General features: G+C 45.9%; 1 protein-coding gene across 2 annotated transcripts in view; it reads left to right on the forward strand.

The window, feature by feature from the left end:
• The window catches only part of URI1 (URI1 prefoldin like chaperone), a 40,459-nt gene extending 32,336 nt beyond the window's left edge, over nt 1-8,123 (forward strand). For both annotated transcript variants that reach the window (XM_054079109.1, XM_054079108.1), the window contains exons 7-11: nt 572-752; nt 1,313-1,580; nt 2,149-2,291; nt 3,956-4,220; nt 7,314-8,123. In XM_054079109.1, the coding sequence (XP_053935084.1) occupies nt 572-752; nt 1,313-1,580; nt 2,149-2,291; nt 3,956-4,220; nt 7,314-7,502 (1,046 nt within the window). In that variant the 3' untranslated portion in view covers nt 7,503-8,123. The remainder of the gene's footprint in view (nt 1-571; nt 753-1,312; nt 1,581-2,148; nt 2,292-3,955; nt 4,221-7,313) is intronic.
• The last annotated feature ends 12,477 nt before the right edge of the window (nt 8,124-20,600 follow it).

The following is a 20,600-nucleotide window of genomic DNA, read 5'->3' on the forward strand; positions in this document are numbered from 1 at the left end:
CACCGAAATGAGTGATTCATAATAGGTGGATCTTGGTCCAATTTCCCCAGTGGCTCTGGAGATCATTTTTAATGATCTTCATTGTAAATTTAAAAAAATACAATCCAAACCAAAAAGACTGTGCTCTCTAAATCTAGGTGACTTTGTCCAAAATGAGCTAAAGTACAAAGTGAGTTTGTTTTCCCAGTTAATAACATGGGCTGTTAATGGGATGGTGAGCAAATGTCACGTTCATGTGTTGGTCTCTGTCAGAGCAAGTCCAGTGTTTCGCAGAAGAGGTAAAATATGCCACGATGTAACAAAACCATCCTAGGCTCAGGGTCTCCTGCTTTGGGAATAATCATCTCTGCTTTTCCTCGGTATTCCGGTAACATCCGGAGCCGGTTATCCTGTGCTGCTGCTCTGGTTCGTTGGCAGTTTCATGCAAACAGTTAAACAGTCATTTGAAATGGAAAATGTTCTGTCCATATTTCATAATTCCTTTGTGGTTCCCTCCCAGTGTTTTTTGTTTTTTTTTTTTTTTTTTTTTGTCAATTCCTTTAGTAATCACATCTTATTTTTTGTTACACAGGAAAATACAGAACTGCTCACAAACCTCATTCAAAGCCAAAAGTATCAAACTTTTTTGAGGTAGATTTTGCAGCAAATGGAAGTGATACAAAATCAACGGGCCGTTTCCAGTCAGAGGAGGAGCTGTGGGCCCGCTTGGAAGAGCTCGAGAGACAAGAAGAGCTCCTGGGTGAACTGGACAGGTACAGCACTGCCTTAGTGCTGTCAGGGTTGGGTTCGGGAAGCTTCAGGAAGGTGTGGGTGAGAGGATCTTGCCATAAGTGCAAACCACTGATGACTGGTTGCAGGGGAATTCTGACTGGTGGAACAAGGGCGGAACACGAACAAAGTGTGTGCTGCAGGGCCAAGGGTGCTGAACCCTGCACCTGGGCCACCATGGCGGCCCAGCATGGCAGTGCTTTTCCTTTAAGATGACAGAAAAGGGGAAAGTAAAATCCATTTCCTACAGGCCAGGAGGCTCCGTATGTTTGTAACACAGGAGTTACATATTCAGCGTTTAATTGTGTCCTTAGATCTGTTCTGATCATTAAGCAAGACGTAACTTATTCACCAGTTTTGGTGTTTCCCATTGACGTGGACAGGAGATAGTCTTCCGGAGTATAATAAAGGTTCCACAGTCTGGCTGTGGAATAGAGTACCTGGGGGAAGAAACTTCTGCACAGGCTTGTTTGTTGTTGTATGTGACTGCATTGCTCAAGAGTACGAATTGCCTCAGTTCACTTCAATAATTTTCATTTCATAGAATGCCTGATACGGCTGAGACAACTGGAGAAGACACGACCTCCTCTGAAGAGGAGAAGGAAGATAAGAGAAGAGATCTGAACGGGACGTATACAGCAGAAGACTGTATTACTCAGGGCAACTTCCATAAAGAAGTAACAAATTCAGACTTGTTTGGTGGCCAAGTCAATGGCTCTACTTATTATCACAGTGATGACGAAGATGACGTAGATGTTGGAGATAATTCTGTTCCAACTATTTTTTTCTCTCACACTGTTGAACCTAAAAGGGTTTGTACTTTATTATTTTGATCTTTCTCTCAAGAGCTTGTGCAAAATATATATACCATGTCTAAAACAGAGAATTTTAGATCATGTAGATAATGTAAAGTGCTAACTGTAGATGACATTTATTTGGATTTTTTTGGGATGCTTGAAATGGTTTAAATCCTGCAGTTTCAAATATGATATTAAAAATTATCTTCAAATGTATACCTTGCAGTTCTGGCTTCCAGCTTCCATAAAAGCTAGTGTCCTGTCTAGGAGTTCTTAAAGTGACTTTTTACTTAACTTAAAACTGACTGTTGAACAGCTGAGCTATTGAGCAGGGTTTGGATAAGCAGATTGTCATGTGTTAAATGCAAAATCTATGCACATTAGTGCAAAGAAATACCCCAGCTAGTGCAAGTGGTAAAGAATAAACAGTTCACACTATGAATGTTACCATTCATACATTTGTTTAACTTATGGCTTTGTAGTCGCCGGTGGCTTGGATAGGAGAATGTCAGAAGGCGGTTGATCTGCAGCCTGGTGATTGTTGATTTTATGGTCTAGACTGTCATTTGTGTTCAATTTCCAGGTAAGAATAAACACAGGAAAAAATACTACTTTGAAATTCAGTGAAAAGAAAGAAGAGGCCAAGCGTAAAAGGAAGAACAGCAATGGCAACGGTCATGCGACTCCAGAACTGCCTAACATCAAAACCCCAGCAGACATTTACCGGTGTGTAATTTATAGCATTGGCGTGTGAGCTTTCCCCTTAGCAGACCTTCTCTTTTCATTTCTGTCCACCTGGAGTGTGAAACCGAGCTGCTGTTTCCTGAAAGAAACAGCTGGAACTGAATTTACTACTTAAAACGAAAGTTTGTGGCTTCTGCCTGGTTGCCATGCTTTCATATCCATAAAATATTTCTGAGCTTAAAAGTTCCTTTTCTAAGGAGCAAGTCATCACTTAGGACTTTTTCTGAGCTTCTGAAACGGAGGTAAATTTGCCAGGAGAGATCATCCCCATGAAGGAATGTGGCAGTTTGTTATATATTCCGGTTGGTTCCATGTCATTTGCTTCTGTGTTTGTTTTCAGACATAACTGCCCAGATCTATTGCTTGTAATGCTCCTTCTTCCCCAGTTACTGATCGCTGGGGTTTGTCTCTTCCTTCCAGTATCTTCCAAATAGTCTCAGGTCTTTGCATAGTTCCTCTTGCATTCTCTCCCCCCCGACCTTAGTCCATCACTGTCTCTATTTTCTGTAAAAAATGCTCCCATGTGGAACACTTGAAAAACAATGTTTGCCTTAGAGGACTGTATCGATAAATACTGAACTGAGATGGTGGGAGAGTTCAGAACAGTGTTTGGGTTTGTAAAGATGAACACAGACACCTGTTGGATTGGTCGATTAATGCTTGTGAAAATCACTGCATTTCTTTGTCGGTGCACTTAAATATCTTAAAAAAAAAGGAACTGTATTCAGGCACTTAAATATCTTAAAAAATGTGTCACGAAGTGTGAGAAGTTAAAACCTGTCCCGTGGTGTTGGTTGCTGGGGCTGAAGGTGAGATGAAGGGTTCTGTCGTGGTGCTCTCCTTGAGCTTCGTGGAGGACCTCCATCTTCCGCAGATATGTAGAAGTGTTCCTGTGAGTGCCTGGTGAATAAAGCTGTTAAACAAGTAACGCCCTTCAAACTCGTCCAGTCATTGCCCTCCTCCTTTCTGGTTTGGTAAAATTGGCTCTGTCTCCCAATGCCACTCTGTCTCCTCCACCCACCCTTGACATCTTCAAGTCATAGGAATGGAGCACAAACTGTCAGAAGAGGCCTCTTTAGAGTTTAGAGTCTGTGAAGACTTAAAAAGTGTCTTTGTGTTGATCTGATCTTAAAAGCTGATTTTTTAAATCGATTTATTTATTTTTTAGCTGAAGGCAGCAGAGTATGGCCCTTGTCAGGAACAACCTTCATCCGTTCCATAAGCGATGAATTTGTTTATATATTCCACATTTCACAAGACTGAATTCTGGAAAACCTTCCATCGTTGTGATCTTCTGTTTCTCTTTACAGAAACAACCCTGATAATCATTTAGTTTACCTTTTTCCTAACTTTTTGTAGCTCACACTGTTCTGTTGTCTCACACTTTTTGAAGCACTGTATGTTTTCTGCTGAAAGGGTGAACCAACTTCGTGCTCGAATAAAAGGCTTGACAGTGTTTGCTCTGCAGAACTGATCCTCCTATGCTGGTAAATAAAATGCCTCTAAAGGTGCAGCGCTGTAGTTCTGCAGCGAAAAAGTTGGGAAAGCACATCATAATTAATTTGTACAAAAGACAAAGCAAGATCACTGTAAATTTGTCATCTGATCCCGAAATGGTTTATTAAAGCTAACATTTTCCTTTGCAGAGTCTTTGTTGATGTTGTGAATGGAGAATATGTCCCTCGTAAATCAATTCTGAAGTCTCGAAGCAGAGAGAACAGTGTTTGTAGTGATACCAGCGAGAACAGTGCTGCTGAGTTTGATGACAGACGAGGAGTTCAGAGGAGTATTAGCTGTGATGAAGCTACTCAGAGTGACAACAGCGAAGGCCTGCTGGAGGAGGAGGAGGAGGAGGAGGAGGGGCGACAGCAGCTACCAAAAAAGCTTCCTCCCTCTTCAGGGACAACTGAGGTACAGTTTTTAATTAATTATTGATTGTTGGCAGGGATAAAAATGAGAAATCTAACGACTTTAGTTGCCTATACAATCAATGTGATTTCTTTAAAATAATTTTTGAGCTCGTACCTAGTTTTTTTCAGCGGGATGTCTGCAGGTGACGAGCTGTCATAGGCCTCCTCAGGACCGAGGGGAGGGGATGAGGCCGGTGGCTTCCTCCAGCACTCTTCTGTGAAGATCTAACCGAGGAGTCCCTTGCCAGGGTTGCTGCGACCAGTGTCACGTCTGCTGGTCATCCTGAAAATGTCACTGCAGGATAGAGAGCAGCATTTAAAAAAACAGAGACACATCTGTGCTTCAGAGTAGGTGAGAGGGAAGAGTTGATTCCCAGTAACCAGAGCTGTGCAGTGACTGGGCAGCCCATTTCCAGGTGGTGGTTTTAAGTTGTAAACCACACAAGTATAAGCTGACTTGTGGTTTGGACTTGCCAAAGGCAGGGGAATTGCCCTGTGGAAGGACGCATTACACCTCTACCGTCCTGTTCCAGACTAGGGTCATTAGCAATCCCAAACAAATCTGTTTTCCCACATTTGGAAAGTTCAGGGCTTCCTGATAAAAGAAGGACATAAGGGGAAAATGTACAGTTCTTTAGTGAGTACAAGAATTAATTATGACCACTGCTTTGGATTCATGGCATGGAGTATTCCTCATTTCTGTTTTGTAAGAACTTGCACTGACTCTATCAAACGTAGATGAAACTGAGTTTTCCGTAGTTCCCAATGCAATGGGCAAGTTCAAAGAAAACACTATTTTTAGAAAAAATATTTCTGACAAGAAATAAATTCCTCATAAAAGCTATTGTTTATCCTCATTTTTCACACAAACGGCTCCAGACGAATCTGGGCAGGGTGTGAAGATCCATGGTGGAAGATCCATCTGTAGAGTTAGCACTTCACAGTGCCTACTTTCTGGAATATATTTGCTATATTTTTATAGAACACCTGGGTACACCTTAGGTGTTACCCATCAGTCCGTGTTCTGAATGTTGTTCTCCACAGTAAAATGTATTTTCTAAGTACCTGAAGGAGAGTGAGTGAAACGCTCCAGGTGGACCTGCCTTCTTCAGTACTGCTGCTTTGCTGCTGGGTGGTTTTGTGGGTGTTTGAAACACATTATTACCCCATTACCACTTCCAATGCACTAATTTCTTTTCTTTTTATTTCTAATTTTGCCTTGATCCTCATCAGTTTTATTTTAGAATCATAGAATAGAATCAATAAAATTAGAAAAGACCTCTAAGCTTATCCAGTCCAACTGTCGGCCCAACCCCACCGTGCCTACTAAACCATACCCAAAGCACCATGTCTACGTGTTTGTTTAGTATCTCCAGAGATGGAGACTCCACCACTGCCCTGAGCAGCCTCCTTCAATACTTCACCACCTTCAGTAAAGAAATTTTTCCTGATATACAATCTAAAACTCCCCTGGCGCAACTTGAGGCCATTTCTTCTCATCCTATCACTCGTTACCTGGGAGAAGAGGCCAACACCCCTCACCACAACCTCTTTTCCGGGAGCTGCAGAGAGCCATGAGGTCTTACCTCCCCCTCTTCTCCAGACTGAACAACCCCAGCTTTCTCATCCGCTCCCAGAACCGATGGGCTCCAGACCCTTTCCCAGCTCTATTTGCTTCTCCGGACATGCTTCAGCCCCTCAATGTCTTTCTTGGAGTGAGGGGCCCAAAATTGAACCCAGGATTTAATGTGCGGCCTCACCAGCACTGAGTCCAGGTGGGCAATCCCTTCCCTGCTCCTCCTGACCACCCCGTGGCTGATGCAAGACAGGATGCTGGTGGCCTTTTTGGCCACCCGGGCCACTGCTGGCTTGTGTTCAGCTGCTGTTAACCAGCACCCTCGGATCCTTTTCGTCGGGGCAGCTTTCCAGCTACTCCTCCCCAAGCCTGGAGCGTTGCATGGGGTTGTTGTGTCCCAAGTGCGGGACCCAGCACTTCGCCTTGTTCAACCTCACGCAATTGACTTTGGCCCATCGCTCCAGCTGGTCATTTTGTTTACCTGTTCTTGGCAACAGGAGTGCTGTTGGAGCACAGTGGTTTTGTGCAGGCACAGCTTTAGGCAGAATTTGGCTATTGGAGCAGAAATTAAAAAAACACTGCTTTTTTTGCAAGTTCTGCAAGAAAGGAATGGCCAGTTTGTTGTGCTGTTTTTCTTGGTAACGGAGTTATGAAAAAGCAGAACCAAGCGTGGTCAATAAATCTGGTGTGCATTCCTTTGTGCCTAGTGTGAGCATCAGACCTTGGATGTAAACTGCTTCCCCTTGGCCTTAGGCATCCTGGTGTTTCTGTTTTCAATACATAGTAGGGTGATTTGTTCTTAAATGTGTTTATGAAAAGTAGTTCTGAGTTGCTTTTTTTTCCAATTTTTCCAAGAATCATGGTCATTTCTTAGCAAAGTTACAAAGGATTAAGTCATGTAATTGGCTGCATATAAATGATCATTTTTAAACATTAAATGTTTTTATTCGACCTTTTATAGAGAAGTGGTTGGAACCAAGTGTGCCGTTCTCTTAAGTATAAATTGCTTTTGCCATTTTTTGATCATATTTGGTAAAGCGAAAAGAACAAACAGAATACGTGCTCACCAGTTTGTGTGCAGGCTGTCAGCTCGATGCAGTTAGAAGATATTAAGTCATAAACTATGATGTGTGGTGGATATGCCGACATCGTCCAACTTTGCAGAGTCTCTCCGTCTCTTGCCCCAAACACAGCTACGTGTTCCATCAGCTGGGATCTTTCTTGAGCGTGTGTCAGCAAGGAAGCAGATTTTTAGATCAGTTATGTGGTAGGAATGCGGTTAAGTAGTACTTTTAAGACACCACCTTCCATTCAGTCATCTATGAAGATGCGCTATTTTGAGGTTAATTACAATTCGGTTACTTATGCAAGGAACAGTGATTGATTTAAAGATATTTCTTTACTTTTGATTAAAAGAAATAACAATCCTAATCAGGCTAATATAGGGTAATGACCTTATGGGCATCGCTTCCCATTTGCATTTTATGAGCTCATTCTGAACATTCTCTTCTGTTGCAGGCATTTTCCGGAACCGTAGTAGAAAAGGAGCCTTTGTCTCCGTCCTTCACGCCACACCCAGTCATGGCTCACCCTGTCCTGCCCACCATTCTGGAGCGAAAATCCGAGGAGGTTTTGTCCGAGGCACCAGAAGAACCTACAAAGAGGATCTCCAAATTCAAAGCTGCCAGAATGCAGCAGACTACCTAGGTCCTGCTCGCTGGCAGAGTTCTCTGGCCTGATTTGCATCTGTTGGGATGAGGTAAAGCTGGATGTGTTACACCTCACCAAAAGGGTATCCTGTCTTAATTTGGCATCAATTATCTAAACTTTTATAGGCAACATTAAAAGAAGTTCAGTGTTGGAACTCCTGAGTGTTCCTCATCTCACCTTGTCCCTTTCCCTGTCTGCTGTCAGCACCTTTGTATATGTTTGCCTTATGACAGCAGCACTTGGGTTCTTTCTCCCAAACTGTTCCTTACATACATTGTTTTTGTGTTTAAACCTAAATACAGGCAGTTTGGTGCCAGCTGTGATGTTCTCCGTACCATATGGACCATTTTAAGGAAACTTTTCACATTTCAAATAGATTCACCAATTATATCACATTACTTGCTTTAGCATTTTAAGACTCACTTGTATTCACATTGTTGTAGGTTTTGCAACTAGGTGTCTGCCACAAGGTTTTTTCCTTCTTTCAAGCCTCTCTGGTTTCTCGCTGTACAGATCTATAAAACGCTGGGTTCATGTACATTGCAGGGAAGTTTCTTTGATGGAAAAGGGTATTTTGTAAAATTAAATTTTCAGTAAAAAGGCTGTGGAAGTTGTGTGTTTTTTGTTGCTTTACTACTAATTTGGAAACAACATGGAGAGGTTTTTATTTTGAACTTGCAATTCTGGCTTAAAGTGCTCACTACCACATGGACAGAAAAGCAGTCCATTCTCTTCTGCCTTTGTGTTTTAACCTCCTGCTAATGAGTGCCCATGGAAATTGAATGCTCTTAAGGAGAGAAGCATAAACTCAGACTCCGATTACAAAATCTCGTTCTTTTGTATACTTGGAGAACAGTAATTGTCTTGGGAGTGCCCAGAGGGAGTCAGCAGTAAGGGAAAATGTCTTCATGCTTCAACTTTATTTCAAAACGCAGTGGCACTGCAGCGCTTGAGGAACAGTTCTGTGATTTCTCTTGGTGGAGAGCAGCCCCGGCTGCCCGAGTTGGAGCCCAGCAACTCCCGTCTCCTCTCGCCTTCCCCTCCCTTGTTGGGGCCGTCCTTGAATGATAACAGGTGACAGAGCTGGGTTTAAAACCCCACGATGCTGTGTGTGAGTTCGGGCGTTCCTGTCTGTATTTGTGCGTGGTGTTTTGAAGCTGGTGAGTTTCCTCATCTCCTCTCCACGAGTGTTGGTGTGGAGAGGAGGGTAATGCATTGAGCAAGGACAGGGCATGCTCTTGGCAGAGGGCAGGGGGAGCTGGAGTACTTTAAACTGGTGTTGCTCCCCTGCTGATGTCATCAATCCTCAGCCTGAGGCAAGAAGGCCTGCAAGACTTAAGAAAGGTTTTGCTTTTGGCTGCAGTTGGGCGGCTTTGCAAACCCACCATCTGCGAGCCACCAGCACCGGCGTCTCCAAACCGTGGCCATCCTGGAGGAGCAGGGCAACAGCTAATGCCATTTCCTCACCTTCCCCAAGAAGCGATCCTCTTGCTTCTGTCCTTTGCTCTCCGATCACAACAGATTAGCTGATAGCACAGCTTCATGCATTGACCTGAATCGCCAGCTCCCCCTTTTCCGATATTTCTTTCTCTGTACTTAAAAATGAGTGGGAGGTGTTGGGACTTCTTTTTCTAAGGTGACTTTTGGAGAAGGCTGCGCTCCCTGTAGCGCTGCTGCTCTCTGCTCTGTGTCGGGAAAGCAGCGTGGGCGCATGGGCAGAAGGTGCTGGTGGACTTTGGGAGGGAGTAGCTGAGGTCGCTGCGGAGGGGAGCAGCCCGCTGAGGCCTCGTCTGCCCTCGGCGCAGAGCAGCCCGGCGGTGGCGGAAGGAAGAACCGCAGGGAAAGATGTGCAGCCCTCCCGCGCCCCACGCTTGCCGGCAAGGAGGGGACCGCCTGGTTCCAAGCAGAACTCGAGAATCACGTTGAAAGTGTTAATGATTAACTTGATTCATGCTCAGATGTGGTTTTTTTTAAAGCATATTGCATTAGTACTAAAATAAGCCATCAATGCCAGTCCACCCTCTATTCACGGCTAAATATTTAAAGGAGGTTATTTATAGCTTCTTTAATGAATTCTTGGCTAAACAAAATGAAATTATGTCCTAGAAAAGTAGAAGCTATTTTGTAACCAGAACAGTGCAACTGTAAAATATAGTTCCATGAATATGTATTTTAAATAACAAGGGGTTGAGATCCAAGACTGCCAGACATGGGTAATTAGAGGGAAAAGGAGAGAAAGAGAGAGAGAGAGAGAGAAAAACCCTTTAAAAAGATTTATTTAGATATCTTCTGAAATACTTCCCACTTCTAGTTACTCCAACAAAACCAAATGCCCCTTGTCACCATAGATCAGCTTCAAATCCAAATTAATTCTTTGCTTGTTTTCTTTTTTTCTCCCCTCTCCTTTTTTCGCCTCCCTGCTCATGGGAAAAAGTAGGATAAATGCACCTTGGGTTTACAATGAATTATGGCCTGGGTTCAGGGGAGCATCCTTACTCAGGAATGTGCTCTGGCACGTGCTCGTGTCTCAGAGATTTGGCCAGGAAGAATGGATTTAACCACATGCTCAAAACTGAGCAGAAGTGTTTTCCCTAACAGCGAGCCTGGATGTACCTGTGCCCTTTTTGCCACGTATTTTATGTCTGAGGGTTTCCAGTCTGGAACAGTCCTTCATCCTTGGTCTCTTCACTGGGCCTCTACCTCTGGGTTCGCCGTGCGGTGCCTGCAGCAGGAAGAGGCAGCTGCAGGGTTTCTGAAGAGTGCAAATGCTAAACTGAAAAATAAAGCTATCAGAGCAGGTAAAGGGTGAAAACCTCATCTGGGGAGGCTCATCTCAGCGAGGACTTAAAAGTCTGCTTCTTGCACAACGCCCAAGCCAGCAACTGGATGCAATGGCCACCAACTAAAGCAAATACCCGGATGAAGCTATGCCACCCCGAAGCTGAGGCAAGTGGGGTTCCTGATAGTAAGTTAATCTGTCACTGTCAGTGTTTTTTTGCCCCCAGTGCTGCAATTAGAGATTTTATTCACTTAAATAATAGTAAGGGTAGAGCTTAATCGATTTCTGAAACTCCTTGATGGCTTGTCCTGCTGCTGCTGCTGCTGGAAGGGCTCCTCGTCTGCAGGGGAGCGCTGCCGCGGGCTCTGGGCATGGGGCTGACAAAGGGAGTGTTGGGTCTTCCTGATGTTTCCTGAGATTTTGCGTGTCCTCCCCAGGAGGGATGTGGCCTGGCTGGGGCCGGGGCGGCTTTGGCAGCGGGTCAGCAGGGTGGCACAGGAGGAGTGGAAGGAGCTCTGTCCCGGGGTCTGCAGCCCATCAGGCAAGGGCAGGCAGCACCAGCTGGAAGGGCATCCAGGGATGACTTCACATGCAGCTGGAAATGCAGCAACAGAAAACACTGAGGAAGGCCATTACCACACAAAATGTCTTTGGTCCTGGTGCTTTTAGAAGGGACGAGGCAAAAAGATGATGAAGGGACGAGCATATTTCATGCAGCCTACAGCCATATTAGCAAAGCTGCGTCTGCCGCTGCTGAGCGCTGGTTGGGTTTGGGAAGCGGCTTTGGCTGAATCCGCTGAAAGCTGCGGATACACAGTCAGAATGAGAGCGGCGTCGAGCGCAGCCCTGCCCTGCTGTGCCCCCTTGCCCACAGCTGCCCCACACAGCCCTTCACAGGGCTCTGATTGCATCAATTATGCACTGCAAATTCCCTGCTCTGCTGCCATCCCTCATTGGGAGGCAAATTTGACTCCTTAATCTTCTTTAATTGGCCACAAGTAAGTTGGGCACCTGCCTCTACCCAGGGAAGAGGTTGTGGGAGGGGGATGTTTCCCCTCTGAAGCTGGGAAAAGCCTGTCTGAAGAAGCTGAAGGAGAAGGCAGTGGATGTTGTGTGGTGAGTGCAGCCGGGTCTGTGCCGCTGGCCGAGGGCCTGGTGTGGTCAGCAGAGCCTGGGACACATGCCTGGAGGTAAACTGGGTTTATTTCCTTCACTCCTGTGAGACTGGTTGCACTCAGCAGTTCTCATTGCTCACTAAGAGCATCTAAAGCAGCAGATTTTTGCATGTTTCGAGAGTGTCTAACCCAGCTGTTTTAGCTGTTCATTTTAACAAAGTGATTTATGTTGCAAAAAATGAGCTGGGATTAAAAGAAATCAGATGTGTGTATTTGGTATGCAATATTTTTGTATTACAAATAGCTCCATTCTAACCCACATTAACCCCATGATATGTGAATTTTGCCAACTCCCGCTGTGTCTTTTAAATCAAATCCAGTAAATCACTCCAAGCGTTCTAATTTCTAAACAAACTCGTCTTAGAAGAGGAGTCCTCTCGCACCGCATGGCGAGTGAGGCAACCCTGGACGCATCCTTGTTGACGGTCAAGTTTAACTGATGGAAGGCGCTGGGCAGGAGGCGGCTGTGGAGGTCCCAGGGCTGGGGTGCGGGCAGCCCCCCCGGTCTTTGCGTGGTGCTGTGCGTGGGGGCTCCGCTGTTTTCGGTTGCACCCACCGCATTCTGTGCCCGTTTGCGTGGCCGTTCTCCCATGCGGGGCTGCAGGTCCCGGCGCATGCCGGCAGGCAGCAGCGCTGAGCAGCAGCGGCTCCGGAGAGCTGCCAGTCAGTGCTGCTAATTTATTATTCATTTCTGTTATAGGTGGGGTGTGCAGACAGTTACAGTAATAATTACCAAGACTGGAGCGTTTCCTAGGCAACGGGGTTTTTTTTTCCCTTCATTCATGCTGTTGCCGAGAGTGTGCCTGTAAAGCATGACATCGCGGTATTCGGGGGTTTGTTGCCCTCCTGCTGCTCCAGGTTTGAGGTTAGTTACAGCATCACAAGGTGCTCTCGAGCATCAAAAGCTCAGGCTGGGATTAAAGCGTGCGGGCAACGCTATCGCCAAGTCTCGCCTTCTCCTGTTTCACTTCTAAGTAACGAGGTTATAAAAATGCAAATGCCGGCTCGGGGTTGTTAATAACTAATATTGGGATGAATTCCTGCAAGTTGTACAACATTTTTAGTGAAGGAGCCCGGAGCCAGGTGAGGTGGCTCCTGGTGTTTTACGACAGTCTTGTGAAAATAACGTTTGAAAAAAAAGAGACTCGTGGCTGGATCCATCCTGCCGGCGTTCCGCGTCGTAAATCAATGGGAGCTGCTCCACGTAGCTGAGGATAAGGTGGTATTTGTTGATTATCCCGCTTTATGGTAACGATTCGCAAGGAGGAAGGGGCTGTGTCCTTCCTGAAGGAGCAGGAGTAATTCTTGGTGTGGTAACGGAGTAACCAAACCCATGTTTATCATCAGAGATCCATAAAGGAATCGTGTTCTATGGTTTCAGCCTTACCGGAGCGCTCGTTTTCAGAAACTTGCATTGTGCAGGGGGGAAAAGTAGAGTTTTTCCATCCCTGCCCTGTGAGGCAGGGGGAGTTCATGATGCAATCTTGCTCTGAGATGGGAAATTTTGAAGTAAGATGCTAGAGCATGATTGAATCCGCAAAGGTTGTCACCTGCGGGCACTGTGCTCCTCTCGGAAGGGTGGGCTGTGGATGGAAGGGGCGACCCAGCTGGCGGCGTGCTCGGGCATCCCGGCTGCTCTCGACGGTTTGGTCTCTTTGAAAGGTTAGTGGTGATCCTAGAGCGAGAAAGAAACTCCCAAATCCACAGACACTATGCTGGTACATCATAATCCTCTTCTTGGCTGCCCTCTGCGTGCAGCCAGGTTGGAAAAACTTACTGGACTGGTGCCCCCCTCCCTGGCAGGGACCGAGTGCCCCCCCTGCCCTGCTCAGGGGGCAAATCCCAGCTTCCCGGCCATGTCGGCCCGTGGGGCCATCAAGGAGCCGCCGTGGGTGCTGAGCCGCCAGCCCCAGGCAGCCGGGGCTCCCCTGCGCGGGGCCGAGCCGCGGGCGCTGCAGCGTGGGGCGATGCTGCGGGTGCCCCACGGGGCTCTGCCGTGAGCCCCTCTGCATCCCCCGAGCGATGCCTTCTCCCACCCATGGCAGCCCCGTTCCCGCCCCGCGATGCCACCGCGGTCCCTCGGTGCCAGGCGAGCGCCCAGGGGTGCGGGAGCCCTGCATGGCACGGGGTGCCTGGGTGAGCTCCCCACCGCCCTCCGGTTCTCATCCACACGAATCAGTTACGTGATTCCTTCAGATCTGGATTTAAGTTTTAAAGAAAGCTTCAAGTTACCTCAAAATAGCTTTGTAATTATTTTAATAACTTGTGTGAGCAGGAACAATACCCACAGTGTCAATTCTGGCTCACAAAATGTTTTTTTCAACTGTTCTGAGGAAAAAACAGCGAACAGTTCAACAGCTTAAATACAAGCGAGTGGATCTCTGGAGATTAATCTGTCTGGTGTTCCTCAGGTAAAGACTTCTGCACAATTTAACAAAGGAAATAATTTTCCTATTTTTATAATGCATGTCTCTCTGTGGTATAAATTACTAAAACCATGCTGCTTATCCTCAGTGATGTTATAGATGCAGATAATTTACTGTGTATCGCGTTATCAGTTCATTAAAGAGATGCAATAAAATCATTATTTACTAAGAAACAGCAACCCTTGCAATATCTTGTCAGAGAAATTGGCTGATTCAGGAGGATCATATTTAAGCCCATGTTCACAACAGCCCTTCAAACATCTCATCTGCTTCGCACTCGAGTTTGGCGCGGAGGCAGCAAAGTCGAGCGTGGCCCCATTGGCCACCGTGCCGGGGCCCGATGTGGCGGGTTTGGCCCCGACCCCCAGGTTTGGCCCCTCTGCCCGAGTTTGGCTCCACCAAAAGGTTGCCAAAATATTAAGGGAGGCTTAGGCATTTCCTCCCCCCATCCCCCTCTTCTCCTCTGCCTAAAGATTACTCTGCATCCTAGACAAAGGAAATATTTAAACTGTTAAATCTGAACAAAGATACAGTCTGCGTATGACTTCTCTGAAGCCCTATAAAAATTCTTTAAAATTGCCTATTCACTCAAATTTACTGAGTGTAGCAAAAATGTCAAAGGCATAAAGTCAGAGAAGATTGAATAAAATAATGCAGAAAGACAGATTAGTCATGCACAGACCCACACAGCCTTTCACAGCACACAATACCACTTTTTATTACCGCTCTATCTTTACAAAGACTATGTTCAATACATAGAGGATGATACATGGTCAGTCATGTAATCTGCCTTTGATTCCAAGACTCATTTATCTGGGCCCTTTTCACAAAGACATTGATGAGAGATTTCAGTGTTTTCAGCGCATTGTTTTATTTATCATATATAATGGCTTGGGGAAAAAAATAGGAATTATGTCACCGATCCTGCATAAAGGAGTTGTATAAAGGACTCTGTGACAAAGTTTGGTAAAACACATAGCATCTGGGCTCCGGCGTGCTCTTTTTTGCCCAGCCCTGTCCCCCTCCTCAGACCCTTGGAATACCGACAGCTGTCAGGAGCCCCGGAGCGGCCACGCAGCCCTCCCGAAGCCGTCGAATCACCAAATTCAGGGGTTTTTTTTTTTTTGCTTTTAAATTCGAGCAATATTTTAATTGTTATTTTTAGCTATCCGGATTTATTATTTATACATTCACCAAAGAAAAGAGTCAGTCACAGTTTAGTATCTTGCAAATTTAATAAAGAACAGCCCTTAAGATAGAATTTCTCAGCCTGCCAGGATTGACAAAAGCCAGCTAATGCAGAAATGTCAACAGCAAACCTCATCAGCAGCCCCACCATGCCTTGCAATCAAGGGAAAGCCATGGCTTTATGTAAACAAGAATGTGCAGCTATGGAAAGCTCTCTCCGTGGGTGTGGAGACCCTCCCCGACACGGGGCAGGAAGGGTCGCGGCGCTCAGGATCGACGCTGCCAGGTCTTGGGCAGCCGGGGAAGGGCTCAGAGGCAAGGGATGAGGGCTGATGCTCTTCCCATGGGATGGGGACAAAAATCCAGCGCTTGATACACAGCAGGAAATCTAGAGCGAGCCCCTTGGCACGCTTGGGGTTCATCCAGATTTACACCAAGCACGTAGGGCGGCTTTGTCCCATTGAGTCCGCAGCTTGGGGTGCAGAAGGAGATCTGTTTTCTCCTGTGTAGTGATGGGAGGGTTTGGATCAACCCCTGTCCTCCACCCGGAATCCAGTCGGGGTCACCCTGAGCGGGCAGCGCTGCCCGAGGATGGGAGCAAGGCTTTATTAAACACCAGAGCGTCGGCCAGCGCGCCCTTAAATTGCAGCCTTGCTTCCCAAAGGTGCTTCAGAAAGTGTCCCGCTGGCAGAGGTGTCTGTGACCGGGGGCTGGGAAGGGCCTGGGCACCGTGTGAGAACATCTCTGCCCGGTGCCGCAGGGCTGCGGTGTTTGGCCAAAAGAGCCTGAAATAAGGGCCTGTACAGGGAATTAGCCATAATTCCAGCAGTTTTAGACCCGAGCAGGCGCTCCGAGGGAGCAGGCAGGATGGCTGAGTTTGGACATCATACAGAGATACTCTACATCCAGATCTGAGCTCCTCTATAGGGCTGGCGAAGATAAATCACGGAAGTATCCTTGACAAATATAGGAGCTTCCACTCAGGGCACAGTGTTAACCCGCACTTAAGGCTGAGGCGCATGATTTAATGGGGAGAGACTTCACAGCTAAAGAAAAATCTCTTGAGGAATAAGAAGCGGCGGCGATGTTGGTGGAGCCGGGATGGTTTTTGCTGCGGGCTGGACGCCCCCGGCCTGCCGCAGGGATGTGCGGTGCCGGCTCGGCTTGGGTGGGGATGGAGGGACAATGTGCGGGTGGCCCTGGGACCCGCGGCACGAGGGGTTGGGATGCCGAGCCGGGACGCCTGCAGCCGGCTCGGTCCCTTTAACCGCCGGGAGTGATGGAGAGCCCAAAGCTGCCGCTCTGCGAGGTCCCTATAATATAGTGCTGTGCAGCTGCAACTTAGATCGTGAGGAAAACAAAATGGGCCGACTGAAATGGAAACTTTTGTTACTTATAATGTTAATGAAACCAGTTTATCAGGCAGCGCAGAGGAAGTGGAATATTTAGTGCCATTTAATGTCTAATCATCAGCATTTCTTTGAATAAATCACATTACATTGTCTAAAACCTGAAAAGACGAAGCTATAATAATTTTTAATATGTTGTAGTTTCGTTAAAGGGACCCCCTGTTTGCCATCTAGCCCCGTGCGGTTTAGGGGACGTTGTACATGACATGAAGGTGTATTTGGTGGTTTCTGACACGGCTTTGTGAGCGGGTGACTCGGCTTTGGCTCGGCCAAAGCACAGAGCACTGTGCGGGGGTCCCTGCCGTCCCGCAGGTGCCTGCGTGCAGCGCGGATGCCTCGAACTCATGGCCAGGAAGTAGGTTCCTCAGGTTCTTGGGATCTGTACTCTGGTGTCATCAAGGTGTATTAGTTTAGCAGAAATATTTCCTTTCTCGAGGCTAAATCGTGCCCTTCCAATACCCCCTATAGCATCACCCTGCTGCCGGCTGGGGTGATTGCATGTCCCAGCATCATCCTGCCACCAGCCAGGGTGGTTGCGTGTCCTACCTGTGAGCCAAAGTGCCTCTTGTCTCCTCAACCTCCGAGCGTGGCCTCGGCCCCTCTCCCCTGCACCAGCCCGCCAGCTGGCAGTCCGCAAGGTGCAGCTCTTGCCCACCGGTGTCTTGCTCATCACAACTTTTAAGTGAACTGCAATGAACCTATAAGTCATAATAAAATGAAATGATGACAGTTGTCTTAAAATACATTGATTAATGGAAATACGGGTAGCTGGACACAGACTATATGGTTATAAATGGTGCTGTCAAAATAAAATAATTATTGGATTAATAAGGAAGCCGTTCAGCATCGGCTCTACTGTACCTCTAAAAATATTTCAGCCCTTAGTGTGTTTTGTGTTTCACGATATGGCGTGTGTTTTCCCGACGAGCGGCTCGGCGGCGTACATGTTAATACAATTACTGTTTAGCAACGCGAGTCCCTCGGATCCTGGTACCGCGCTGCAGCTGCAGATGGATTTTTTTTATTGACTTAATACTAGCTCTAACTAGATCCTGAGGATTGACTAAGTTGGTGGAGCACACGCCACTTCCGAGCAGGAATGGGAAAAAACTAGCATATCTTATTGTACCTGAAACACTCTATGATATGCACTAAATATTATGACTACTGCGAGCCCTGCAATAATTGATTCACCCACACAGCCATTTAGTCTGTGAGCTGTTCGTTTTACAAATTCTACAATCTTTTAGAAATTCTTTCAGTGCAGAAGATTGCTGCCTGGCCTCAGATTCATTATGGTGATTGAATCCTCTTCAATAGAGAACTGTTTAAAGAGAGCACATCCCTGTGTGTCTCACTCAGAGTGAAGGCACATAGGTTAAAAGCTTGTCTGGGTGGCATAATTCACTGCTGCTGTGCCAAACAATCACATCTTATTGTGACCTTCATAAGATACAAAAAGGCAACAGTATGGAGCTAGTCTTTTTTTTTTTTTTTTTTTTAAACCACAGCACAATTTTAGCTACCCAACATCTGAAGCTACCAGAATCCCTAATTAAATAACCAATTAATAATGTAGAATCGAAAGAGCTATTTTTTTCAGACACAAAATCATAATTAATCAGAGTACAAAAAGCTGCCTGTCTTTACATCAGGAAAATATAGACTAGGTATTTAAATATTCCAGCACACCTGAACCTTGGCCATCCGTCATTGTTATGACTTAAAACATCTCCGACTAAATTAGGTTTTGTTTGTATAGAGCAGTGAAAGTCAGATGGCTTGAATGACAAAATTAGAACATGCTCAAATCACTGAAACAAAACTGCATAAAAGGGAAGATGTGCAGGAGGAGTACTGCTCGTGTTAAGCTGAAATCCTTCTTTGTGGGATTTTTTTCCTCCTCTCCTCAAATTATTGTTTGTAACAATAGAGAGCCGAGAACAGCTCCAGGAGCTCTATCAGCCTTCTTTATATACGTACCTTTTGGCACATTTATATATTAAAAGAAATAATATTGTTGTGTACAGCTGAAGCATAACCTCTGTTATTTCTACTTAGCCAAGGAAATGCCATAACAATGGATATTTTTCAAGGAAGAATAGCTTTGAAACACAAGACTCCAGTCATTTTGTGTAGCACACAGAGGTCAGGTTTACCAGGAATATATTTACACCTTTTTTATGTTCAAAAATTAAGGCTTGTTTCCATTTGGGAAGTTTGTGGTAGATTTTGGTAAATTTAAACAAATAGATTTTAATAAACATGCTGAGGCGTTTCTGTTTGTGTGCTTCATCCTTATCCGCAACCATCAGGCACGGCCAGAAGTTGTTCTGCTGTGTTGTTTTATGTTAATCTGAGATGGAGAGGGAGGGCTTCCTGGTCCTCAGGCTCAGGCAGCCTCTGCTGGAAAAGTACACACCAGGACACCAAAATTGCTAAGTTTGGGCCAGATTCTGCAGTTTTAATTGAGCAACCCTCCCGGTGACCTGGAGGGGAGATCTGCGCAATGAGGGCTGCAGCGTTTGGCCCTGTGTAATTATTGCAGAGGATAATTGATGAGGCGTCCAAGTCTGAGGAGTGTTTAACTTCATGGTTCTTGAATCTGTCTTGTTTTAAGCATGTTGTAGGCCCTTTAACAATTTTTAGGAGGAAATAGTTTCATAAATATACGAGACAAATGCCTATGTGACCTTCGTGAGCATGGGCACTTGGACATCCGCGTGCTCTGTACAGGGGATGGAGATCAGCATCACCCTTAGGCCGGTGCTGTATAGAGCAGGAAAGTCTATCTGTCTCTTTATAATTCGACATCTTACCACAAAGGATCTCTGTCCACATAAAACTTGTTATTATCCTAGTAATAAATAATTTGCAGTGACAGTTATAGTGTAAGACTTTGTGCAGCATTTTTTTTTCATTGATAAAATAGCTATGAATCAACATACATGAACACAATAAAAATGTACAAAATATATGTATTATAGTCCTGATTTTGTCAATAGGGCATTGCATTGATCCGTTCTCTTTGGGGTTATTTGCAGAGCTGCAGCAAGCGTTTCGCCAGCCATGCAAACTTCATTAAATTGCCTTAAAAAATAGTAGTATAGGTTGGGTTTCTGAAGTACAACTGTGCTCATGTCCTGTTTGCTGGAGTTGTGAGTCTACTTGTGGAAACGGTACAAAAGTGATGACCCAAGGCTGCCTCCAGTCATCCAACTTGCACGTATAGGGAGAATGGCAGAGAAGGTGATAGAGACATAATGATATGGGACAGCCTTAGAGGAACAAAACCCCATCAAATAAAATAATCAGTAATTAATTAAAGACGATGATCAGGGCTGCAGCACCTCGCCTATAAGGACAGGCTGAGATAGCTGGAGTTGCTCAGCCTGGAGAAAAGAAGGGAGAGCTCAGAGCACCTTCCAGTACTGAAAGAAGCTCCAGGAAAACTGGGGAGAGGCTCCTGGTCTGGGAGTGCAGGGATAGGATGAAAGGTAATGGTTTTAAGCTGAAAGAGGGGAGATTTAGATTGGATCTTAGAAAGAAATGTTTTCCTGTGAGGGTGGGGAGGCCCTGGCCCAGGTTGCCCAGAGCAGTGGTGGCTGCCCCATCCCTGGAGGGGTTCCCGGCCAGGTTGGACAGGGCTTGAAGCCCCTGATCCAGTGCGAGGTGTCCCTGCCCATGGCAGGGGATGCAACTGGATGGGCTTTAAGGTCTCTTCCAACCCAAACCATGGCACGATTCTATAATTTTAAAAATAGTGCTTAATCTAACATTTTTGTCTGAGTATGTGAAAGTCTATGAGGAAGGCGGCTCTTGCAGGAAGGGTCTGAAGCCACACGGCTGCAGTGATGTGGTGGTGCATTGAGCTGATCCACCAGGTGCTAAGACTGGGACAGGGGGTTGAAGAAATAATAACCAAAGAAGTAATTGCAAAATAGTCCAAAATTCTGCGTAGCTTTAGCCAAACAAACCTGAGTTCTTGCTTCGATAAGATCATTGATTTTCTAGATAAAAGAAATGAAGTAGATCTCGTCTCTCACAGCAAAGTATTTGATGCAGAGCCACGTGGGAAATTATTAAGATGAGACAAGTACCTGAACAGCGAGGCAGGG

Source organism: Cuculus canorus, chromosome 13 (assembly GCF_017976375.1).
Source record: "Cuculus canorus isolate bCucCan1 chromosome 13, bCucCan1.pri, whole genome shotgun sequence".
NCBI lineage: Eukaryota > Metazoa > Chordata > Aves > Cuculiformes > Cuculidae > Cuculus > Cuculus canorus.